At 37.4% G+C, this 11,217-nt stretch overlaps 1 protein-coding gene across 1 annotated transcript in view; it reads right to left on the bottom strand.

The window, feature by feature from the left end:
• The window catches only part of ITGB6 (integrin subunit beta 6), a 69,632-nt gene that overhangs the window by 56,008 nt on the left and 2,407 nt on the right, over nucleotides 1-11,217 (bottom strand). The window contains exons 4-6 of the mRNA XM_068545024.1: nucleotides 9,763-9,967; nucleotides 8,895-9,141; nucleotides 142-307 (exon numbers count right to left, since the gene is read on the bottom strand). Coding sequence (XP_068401125.1) covers nucleotides 142-307; nucleotides 8,895-9,141; nucleotides 9,763-9,967 — 618 coding nt within the window. The remainder of the gene's footprint in view (nucleotides 1-141; nucleotides 308-8,894; nucleotides 9,142-9,762; nucleotides 9,968-11,217) is intronic.

Here is an 11,217-nt window from a genome sequence, read left to right as displayed (position 1 = left end):
ATGTACAAAAATTTTAAGTATCTGTTGTAGAAATACAGTGATTAAAGGAAAGATAAAGTTAGCTAAGCTTTTCAAAGGAGATTTGTTCACAAGAGATGAAATTTGTGTTAACAGAATGAAACACTGCTCCCCTCAGCATACCTTACATACAGCAGCTTGCATAATTGCATCAAATCCACCTTCTGGGGTGTCAATATTAGCAGAAATTTTCTGATTCTTCACAATTTCATTGAATCTTTCTGCATCATTTGTCAACGGCAAAATGTGCTTGAATCCAAATGTAGGTAAACAAATGTATGGAATACTACTGCAAAAGGAAGATGTAAAATATTCTTGATGAAATATGATACAACACACAAGGAATGGGTTTAATAGCCTAACAGCATTTCCTTCAATGAAGATGCATTTCTCTAAAGTGCCCGACTCCGTAACTTGGCTGTGAGTCTCACTGTTAAGGTTGTTTTCGTCATCTCCCACCCAGCCCTTCCAAATTGGCCACATTAGCTAACACTTAGAGCTTGCTGTGTGTCTTGCATTTGTTCAAACACAGAAAACAGATAATCAGGTGATCAGACTCCCCGTGTGTGTTTGTGTGTGTTTGTGTGTGTGTGTGTGTGTGTGTGTAATCACTACCTTCTATTGCCTCTCAACCAAAATCCACCATTAAGTTTACATGATGACAACAATTCCTTTGTATTTTGATAGCTTAAACTGTCATCAAGGATGAGTCACCCTGTAGCAAGACTGAGAGAGGAACCTGTCTTCTTCGTCCTCTGCTCAGTCCTGCCTGCCCAGAGCCTGAAAATCAGAGCAAGGCTCTTGATTCTAAAGCCCAACTTTATTGTGATAGAACAGACTATTGTGGACAAGCCTGGGGTAAAACCACCACTAAAAACTGTTTACCTGTGAGGAAAATGCCATGTTAGGATGAGATCTGCCCTAAAGACATCACATTAGAACAGAAATTGCTAATCCTGAATCAGTCACATTTTATTCTGAAAGTCAGCTAGTAGCTGTGCATGAGACTTTGGGCAAGTTACTCAACCCTTCTGAGCTTTAGGTTTTCCTTTGTAAACTAGAGATAATAACATAGAGCAGAGATCCTCAAAGTGTGGTCCCTGGACCAGCCACATGAGCATCACATGGGAACTTGTTATAAATGCAAAATCTGGGGTATGACTCCGGACCTGCTGAATCAGAAATGTTAGGTGTGGGCTCAGAGACCTGTGTTGAGCCAAGTCTTCCTGATGCATTCCAAAGTTTGAGAAACATGGGTGTAGAAGCACAGAGACAAAAAGGAGTAGCCCCCAGTGAGGCTGTGGTGTGCTTCCGAGGAGAGCTGGTTGACTTAGGTGAGCACCTTTGCAAGTTCAACAGCCTGTCTTGTCAGCATACAAGGAGCTGATGCACCTTTGAGGAGCAGGCTCTTTTTCACCATATTCATCTGCCTGAGGTATACAGTCAATTCTCATTATTTACAGATTACATATCTTTGAAAATCCATATTGCTAAAATGTATTTGTAACCCCCAAATCAATCCTTTCAGTACTTTCTCTATCATTCGTGTACATGCACAGCATGACAAAAAAGTTGAGTTGGGCTTTCCTGGTGGCACAGTGGTTAAGAATCCGCCTGCCAATGCAGGGCACACGGGTTCGAGCCCTGGTCCGGGAAGATCCCACATGTTGCGGAGCAACCAAGCCCGTGCGCCACAACTACTGAGCCTGCGCTCTAGAGCCCATGGGGCACAGCTATTGAGGCCCATGCACCTGGAGCCCGTGCTCCGCAACAAGAGAAGCCACCACAATGAGAAGCCCGCGCACCGCAAGGAAGAGTAGCGCCTGCTCGCCGCAACTAGAGAAAGCCCGCGCGCAGCAACGAAGACCCAATACAGCCAAAAAAAAAAAGTTGAGTCACCTGATATGATATGTATGTTTCCAGCTGAGGTCAAATAAGACTGCCTTCTTGTTCCGGCTCTCATATTGTAAACAAATGTCCTTTTTGTGGTCTATCTGGTGCCATGGGGTGTTTTTTTTTTTTTTGCATTTTTGTGCTTTTTGGGTGATTTTGCTTTTTGGGTGATTTTTACACCCAAGTGTAGTGCTGAAGTGCTGTCTGGTATTCCTAAGTGCAGGAAGACTGTGATGTGTCTTATGGGGAAAATACACGTGTTAGCTAAACTTTATTCTGGCATGAGTTATAGTGCTGTTGGCTGTGATTTCAACATTAATAAATCAACAATATATATTAAATAAGATGTCTTTAAACAGAAACACACAGAAAACAAAGTTATGTATTGCTCAGTTGGTGAAATGTGACCAGAGACTCGCAGGAACCTAACCCTGTGTCTCCCCTAGGAGAAATCCTCAGCATTCTCTAATGCAGTTGTTGAGGAGAATTTACAGAGCAAGACTTCCGTAAATGATGAGAATCAACAATATATATATAAGTCAGAATGACTATGGATTTGTTTACACTGAGAAATGCAGCTCTGCCAGAACCAGAGTGCTGGTGTCTGCAAGGATAATCATTTACTTCCTGTCAGTAGACTTTCACAAAAAGTAGGTCATAATCTGATGGGTCCTCAGACTTCAGAACAAGGGGGTGTTAAAGGTGCCCAGCACTGAATGGTACAGTCTGAGATGTCCCATTTTCTTAATGGGGTATTTTTTATTTTCTAATGATTTTAAGAACTCTATCTCTAAATAGTATTAAACTTTTGTCTTTGTGGTTTGTTTTTAAATTTTGTTTACAGTGTTTTTGGATATATACCTTAAAACTTCTTATGTAGTCGATTTTTTCCCACCTTCAAATATGAATGTATTTTGAAATGTGAAATGAGGAATTAAAAAAAAAAGTTAACCTATTAAATGATAATAATGTAGCATTTGTCCTAATTGCTCCTGTAGTATTTAAAGCAGCTACAGGGTAGAAGAAAATGCATTAGATTTAGAATAAAAAGACTAACTAGTTATCTATCTTTGGGCAAGTTACTTACCCCAGACCTCAGTGTCCTCATCTATAAAATGAGGGTGATAATAATAGTTACTTCACAAGGTTGTTGTAAAAATTACATAAAAAGTATTTTATAAAAAGTATGTAACTGTGTGAAGTATACCATTGTCCCTGGAGCCCAACTAGTCTGGGAAATTTTTTGTTTAATCTTTTATTTGGCAGCGTTGGTTCACACTGTACCAAAATGGCATTTGAGCATCTTCCGGAGCCAGAGAACTAGTATTCCTATCTTTCAGTAAGAAATTTGCATCTTTGTTGGTTAGAATTATTTGCTATGTAGTTCTCACTAGAACTCAAATCTTTTGGAAAGGGGAATACATTTATTTAATTCAATAAACATATTCATGTGCTGGGAGATGAATGTAGCTAAAGCAAAGCAGAATGTCAGAGCTGGGTCACACCAGAAAATTTTGAGTGGAGGCTGCCTATTTTGGTCAGAGTTCTTCCTCCAACAAATGCTTATATTTGGTTGTTATTTTCTAAGATAGAAATTGAAGGAACTACTCATTGCTGAATAACTTGATTTTGAGTCCCTAGACAACAATAGATTTGCATTTAAAATGCATTCAAATTTAAAATTGTAAAACACAATATAAAAAGTGCTACTTGTATTTTTATTAAAACTTTAAATAAAATTCATAAAATAAGACTATAATGATATATACTAAAAGGTTAACACCATCTTTTTTGAGTGGGATTAGAAATGATTTCCATTTTCTTCTTTTTGTCTGTATTCTCACTTGGGCTTGTTATTAAAAATTATATTATATACTCATAGATGTTTTTCTGTGTGTACATATAGGAAATCTAAGCATTTCATGGTTCAGTTATCTCTTTTGCAAAACTACAATGAATTCCTCACTGTTCATGTCTTCAAAAACAAAACAAAACACCAAATCAAACGTGAAATGATGTTTAAAAAAAAATCCCTCAAAATGTTCGATGGAGAAAATTTTATCTTCGTGCTGTTAAATATTTTTAAATGCATATTACAAGTCATTACAAATAGGAAAATGGAGAAAACATGGTTTTTCTTGATGTTTCTTACACAGCAGCATAAGAGAAACTTTCAAAAGCGTAAACCATTCAGGCCTCTTACGTGGTGAAACGACTTTTTAGTGACCTTCCATCTAACGAAGATAAAGAAAGCAAGCTACTTCAAAAAGCACTAGAGACTAGATTAAAACTAAGGTTTTAAAAGCGTGGTGTGCAGACCCACAGAGGTCCCTGAGACCTTTTCAGAGAGTTTTTCAGGTCAAACGTTTTTCATAATAATAAGCGATGTTATTTGTCTTCTTCACTGTTGACGTTTTCACTGATGATGCAAAGCAATGGTGAATAAAACTGCTGGTGCCTTAGCACAGATCAAGGCAGTGGCACCAAACTGCCTAGTATTCCTTATAATTTTTTTTTAAATGCTAGTTTCACTTGATTGTCCTTGATGAAGCGGTAAAAGATATTAATTTTATTAAGTCTACACCCTTGGATACGTGTTTTAAAAAAAATATTTCTGTGTGACCACACAGGGAATATGCATACAGCATTACTGCTGCACATTGAAATACGTGTTTATAGTGGAAAAACACTTGCGATTGTTTGAACTGAACTGGCCTATTTTATGGAACAATCATTTGACCTGAAAGCCAAACTATCATTCCAACTTAAGTTTTTGGCAGACATGTTCTTAAAAATGAAGAAAGTAAGCCTGCTACTTCCAGGAAAACGACTATCAGTATTTGTTGCCAGTGATGAAATCTGAAGTAACTAGAAAATTAGAACTTCAGAAAATTATCATCTGTCACCCATGGCTTAATGGCTTCCCAATACTTCAAGATTTATCTGATGGGATTAATGATGATATTAACAAATATGATTTTTTTAGATATTATATCATGAAATTTGGAAGATCTCCATAACTCACTGAAACTTCATTTTCCAAATGACCAAAGCGTTATATTACAAAACCACATGCACACACACACACACATACACACACACAGACACACACACACACCAGTAAAAGAGCGATTTAAAGTGCAAAACAGACCAATGGTTTTTAATGTAACAAAATATGAAGTTCATTGATATTTTTTCAGATTCCACATTGAAAATAAATTTACCTCTTGTACAGTTTGAATGTAATATCAAAGAAGAATGTCTACAGTTATTGGAAAAATCTATTAACTGCTTCTCCCTTTTCCAACTATATATCTGTGTGAAGTTTGACTTTCTTCATGGAATTCAACCAAAACAAAATATTACAACAGATTAAACGGAGAAGCAGGTATGATAATCCAGTTGTCTCCTTTTAAATCAGATATTTTAAGAGATTTGTAAAAATGTAAAATAGTGCCACTCATCTTGTTAACTTTTGTTCTGTTTTGGAAAATGTAGTTATTTTTCCTAAAGGTGTGTTATTATAGTAATATGCAGTGTGTTTCTCATTGTAATTATTAAATAAAATGATAAATAATTATTTTTATATTTTCTTAGTTTTACACTCTAAGACACTGAATATTGATAGATATAAAGCTCTTTTCGAGGTCTTAATTTTTAAGAGTGTAAGAGAGTCCTGAGATCTAAAAGTTTGAGGACCATTAGACCAAAATAACTAGAGAAAATAAGTGTTAATGAGGGAAAAAAAATTAAAACTGGTTTTGAATGTCTGTTATGTTCTGAGCCTATTCAGTTCTCATGATTAGCCCAGGAAGTGAATATTATTATCCTCATTTATAAATGAAGAGTTGGGAGCTCCAAGGTTATGATTTAAGCCCAGGTCTGGAAAACGCCATGCTCTTTTCTCTTACCTCTCATTGCCTTTGTACTAAAGAACATTTTATTCCATAATTATAAGGGTTGGATTGATCAAAGGATTGACTTCTGTGTTTGGTGTTTGGGTTCTTGGTGTGTAAATGTGTGGCAAGTGGAATCTGGACAGAGAAACTGGGAGAATTAAGGGCGTGATTAGAAAGGAAAAAATATAATGTTGCAGCAAAAAAGAACCCATTATTTACAACTTTAGCTAATGGTAAATTTTGCCAACAAGAATAAAAGAAAAACCTCTATGAAATAGGAAGACGCTGACCTTTCAAGAGCTCAAATATGTGATCCTCCTTTGGGTTCCCGTTCACCGAACCTTGGGCAGTGCTCTGGCCTCCCTTTACCCCACTCTGTTGGTGTTGATGGTAGCTACCACCTACTGAGAGCTTCATGGTCAAGCCAAATATCAAATGCTTCCTTTCATTATCTCACCCGCTCCTTACAACCCCTCTGTGTGATTGGTATTGTTATTCCAAACTAAAGCTCTGAGAAGTGAAGCGGTTTCCCTAAGGTGACATTATGAGTGAGTAGATGAATGGTTACCTGGTTACATGGGTGTATTCAAGGGATCAATGGAACAGAATATAATGTCCAGAATTAGACACACATACAGTCAATTGCTTTTTAACAAAGGCATCAAGATAATTCAATGGGGAAAGGAAAATCCTGCTTAACAAATAGTGCTGAAACAATTGGATAGCTGCATGTAAACAAAAGATAAACCTAGACTTTTTCCTCATTCCAAATAGAAACACTAATTTGAGATCATAGACCTAAGTGTAAAAGCTTCAACCACAAAGCTTCTAGAAGAAAACATAGGAGGAATCTTTGAGGCGTTAGGATAGGCAAAGATGTCTCAGGACAAAAAAAAATACACTAATCATAAAACTAAAAATTGATTAATTGGACTTCATCGAAATTAAAAACTTGCTTGACCAAAGACATTGATAGAAAAATAAAAATACAATCCACTGCCTGGGAGGAGATATTTGCAAAATATATTTGACAAAGAACTTTTGTCCAAATATACAAAGAACTTATACAATACAATATTAAGAAGAAAATCTAATTTTTAAAAATAGGAAAAAGATTTGAAAAGATACTTCACAAAATAAGATATGAGAATGGGAAAAAAATACATGAAAAGATGTTCAACATCATTTGTCATTAGGGAAATGCAAAGTAAAGCTACAATGAGATACACACCTATTAGAATGGTTAAAACTAAAAAGACTGAAATTACCAAGTATTAACAGGGATTTGAAATAAATGGAACCCTCACACATTGCTGATGGAAATGCAGAATGGTACATCCACTTTGGAAAACAATTTGATAGTTTCTTAAAAAAAATTAAAACTATACTTATCGTACAATCCAGCAATTCTAATTCTAGGTATCTATCCAAGAGAAACAAAAACGTACATCCACACAAAGACTTACATGCAAATGATCATAGCAGTATTTTTTCATGATCACCAGAAATTGGGAAACAACCCAAATGTCCATCGATAGATGAATAAATAAAGTGTAGTATAATAAATTCATACAAGGGACTATTACTTAAAACAAAAAGGAACAAACTACTGGTAAACACAAAATCAAGGAAGAATTCCAAAAACATTATGTTGAGCAAAAGAGCCAGACACAAAAGGTATATACCATTTTTTCCATTCATATGAAATCCAAGAATAGGCAAAACCAATCTAACTGATAGAAATCAGAAAGTAGTTGCCTCTGGGGAAGCAGAACTGACTGTAATGGGGCATAAGGAAACTTTCTGTGGTGATGGAAATGTTCTATGTCATGTTTTAAGTGGTGCTTACATTGGTATATTCAACTGTCAAAACTCATGAAACTGAACATTTCTGCTGTGTGTATTTTAGTACCTGTCAATTATACCTCAAGAAGGGGGGTTGGGAACAGATATTATCTCTGATATTTGCAACCAAACACAATTCCTAAGAGTTGCAATCAGTGATGAATTCTTTTCAAGGTCAAAATATTTTTGGCTGTCAGATTCTAGTTGGGAACTGCATTGAAATGTCTTAAAACGATACTATAAAAACTGTCTTCTATAGAGATTAATTCCTTGGGTGTATACTAGTGTTCAAAGTCAATATATGTTTGGAAAGCCATTTCACATAAACTATATTTATAGGAGTAAAGGGCTTGGCTTTGGACCAGCCCAGATCTTGGTACAGATCACTAATTAGTCAGGTGGCCGCAGGCAAATTACTAACCTCTCAGAGCCTCTGTTACTTCCTCTGAGTATAGCGATGATGAAGCCTGCTTTGACCTGAAGCTATTATGAAGGTTAAATGAGGTCATGTATGTAAAATCTTCAGCATAGGGTCTGGCACAGAGCAAATGGAAGCTCTTTTTCAATAGAAGGATATCAAATAATTTTATTTTGACCATGTCATTGACATGTACAGGTAAGTCATCACAAAGCAACTTGCCCTTGACCATCACCTGGATAATACATGGTTTCAGTAGCCGATCAGAGCATTTTATAATGGAGTCATTGCCTAATTTCCTAATGAATTTGACAACAGTGAAGGCTACAAAGGGCTTTTCCAAGCAATAAGAGAAATTCACACTTCCCAAAGTATATAAGAGGTAGCTACAAAAGCTGTTATTTTGGCAGCAATCATTGGAGTGGAGACATATACCCTGAGGAAGTGTGGGTTACTGTCAAATAGCCTCAGAGAGTGGTGGTCATTGAGGATAGAAGGCCTCTGAGGGGCTGGGGAAGGGCTCAGGCCAGTGGAACCTGCAGTGAAAGACTTGGTCTGCTTGTCTGCAGAGCACAAAGCCAAATTTGTCACAGACTGACCTCCGCAGTGAGACAGTTGCTGCAGATGCTGTGAGGACTCAAGCTAGAACCAGGTACTAAGTTGACTTCCCCTTGGCTCTGAAAACCCGGGCAACTGAGAGCTGCAGAGATCCAACTGGATGGGAGGGAACTGCCAGCCACTTAGCAAGCTCCTGCAGCTCAGAGCAGGGCCAGCTCTACAGGAAATCAGTGTTCAAAGATGTCAGAAAATCATTTACTTACCTGCAAGGGTTGGCGATTTCTTCTGGTGTTGTTTTCATAAAAGGGGAGATGGGTTTTTCTACAAAAGAGCCGAAGCCCAGTCTAAAGTTGCTAGTTAATTTAGACATCTCCTTGGAAAGCAGGGAGCCTAGCTCTTTGATTGTGTTGAGGTCATCGTCCATGGAGGCTGAGAGGTCCATGAGGTAATACAAGTCCACCGGGTAATCCTCGGTCTGGCGAACTTGAACTTGCAGAGTCTGTTCACTGCCTGCAACACCCCCGCAAGAAAAGCAAATCATAAAAACACATGGAGACTTCTTTGTGACTAGGCAATCACTGGCTATTTCATTTCAGTAAGAACTTACTGAAGATACTTACAATTTCACACACTGTGTGGTAAAGTTTATAAATGAACAAACCCATGAAAATCTTTCAGCAGTGAATTTAGAGTGACTGAAGGAGGTGAAAGTTAGGATATTTTATATCTCCTTGGGAGAACTAGCATCCATTTAGATGGAAGATAAGCTGAATTTTTGTGTGTGTGTGTGTGTGTGGGTTTAGAAAAGGAGAAGAAAATAAAGAGGAGTTTAAAGCTACATTACAACCCTTGAAGAAATGTGAGGTAAGCCTTAGCAACATTTGAGTAATTCAAATGGTTACTATTAGATAAGGCTCTTTTTGGTAACACATTTGGAGTGCAAAGTGACCAATGCGAATAAAGAAAAGGGTTAGCCTAGCAACTCTCTATTTCCTTAAGAATGGGAAATCTGAGTCATCACAAACAATGATATGTAATACGGTACAAGGTGTATTAATAGAATAGCAGTATTACTACATGTGATGTTAGATTTATTTACATGAGCCAGTGATTGTGTAAATCATAACATACCTGGTCTCAGTTTAAGAGCCAAGTTTTGAGGGGCAATCTGAACGATGCTGGAACTATTTTTCTGTCTCCCTATGCTGAGAGGCTTATTTATAAGTATTTCTACTTGGGAGACAGGGTTTTCGATGAAGGTTAGTTGACATCCTTTAGCTAAAAGATTTGCTGGAGTATCACACCTTTCTCCAACTCCAGATAGATGGGTAAAATTCTAAAAAAGAAAAAAAAAAACAATAAAGAGAAAAAGACGACAATGAAGACAAAAAAAAAGACATTTCTTATGATTACTTTTTGCTTGCTTTCTAGTTAGGCATCTTGTCATAGTATATCATATCCCCACATGCCTGACATTGATTGTAGGTCTACAGTTATAGCAGAATAACCAGAGAATTCTGCTAGTAAAATTCTGAGTAAAACTGGAGTTTCCTTTAATTATATTCAAGTGAATTCACTTAACAGGTTTTTTTTTTCTTTTTTCCTTTTCTTTTCTTTTCTTTCTTTCTTTCTTTTTTTTAAAATGCTCACTCCTTTACAAGGCCTCCTGTGCTATGACCAGATCCTTGAAATAGCTGGGTCATAGACTTGATATCATCATGTGAATTATCTGTTCAGGATAACCTGTAGGTTTGTGGACTCCTAGGACTGTCCAGACTCTCAGTGTGTCTATTACCAAATCCAGTGACAAAGAGCTTTTTCTGTGGCTTCCTAAAGGGCAAAGATTGTGACATCTCCCTATCTACTCTCTGTCCCAGTTTAATTTATGGATATATTTACCCTTCTATTACAGTATTACTTCACTAAAGTTGACCTCTTGGGGACTTTAAACTCAGGGTCTTAAAGTGCTCCAGTTTAAGGTCTTTTAGAACTTTCTCCAACATTTGGATGTGGGGAAGGGAAGTGAAAGAGAAATTGTGTAAAAGACTGCTTTTCTGTGTAGGACTCAGGAGTTTCCCAGCTCCCCTCTGATCCACCTGGGTGTCTGGAGGTGGTGAGGTGAAGTGTTTTCAGGCAGAAATGTGGCCATCCAACCCTGGAACACCCAGAACAGAGAGATGCAGTTGAGAGATAAACACCTGTCTCACCTAATAGCCACGGCTGTTCTAGAGCGGGTGAGGCTCTGGGCAAGGTTGAACTTGAGGCCCGTTGATTCTCATACTTGGAGAAAAGCAAACCAAGCTCATATTGTTTTTCCTCATTCAGAATTCTAAACCACTCTTGCTGTTTCACCAACTAAGAAAGTTACATTTCTTCTGAAATTGATTTTTTGAGAATATAATGTGTTATCTATCGGCAAGGCCTGTGTATATTTGAGGCCTTAGAGAGGGGTAGCAAATTCTGTAACTTCCCATGATGTATCCAAAGCAAACCATGGCTTGACAAGGCCTCAGAATCCTTCTTAACACAGTGTCACTGCTACCACCTGTAATCACTCTGTCTGCCAAAAGGTCAGAGGCAGTGTTA

This window comes from Eschrichtius robustus, chromosome 5, assembly GCF_028021215.1.
Source record: "Eschrichtius robustus isolate mEscRob2 chromosome 5, mEscRob2.pri, whole genome shotgun sequence".
Lineage (NCBI taxonomy): Eukaryota > Metazoa > Chordata > Mammalia > Artiodactyla > Eschrichtiidae > Eschrichtius > Eschrichtius robustus.
Note: the sequence above shows the minus strand (reverse complement) of the source record. Positions and strands in the feature narration are given on the sequence as shown.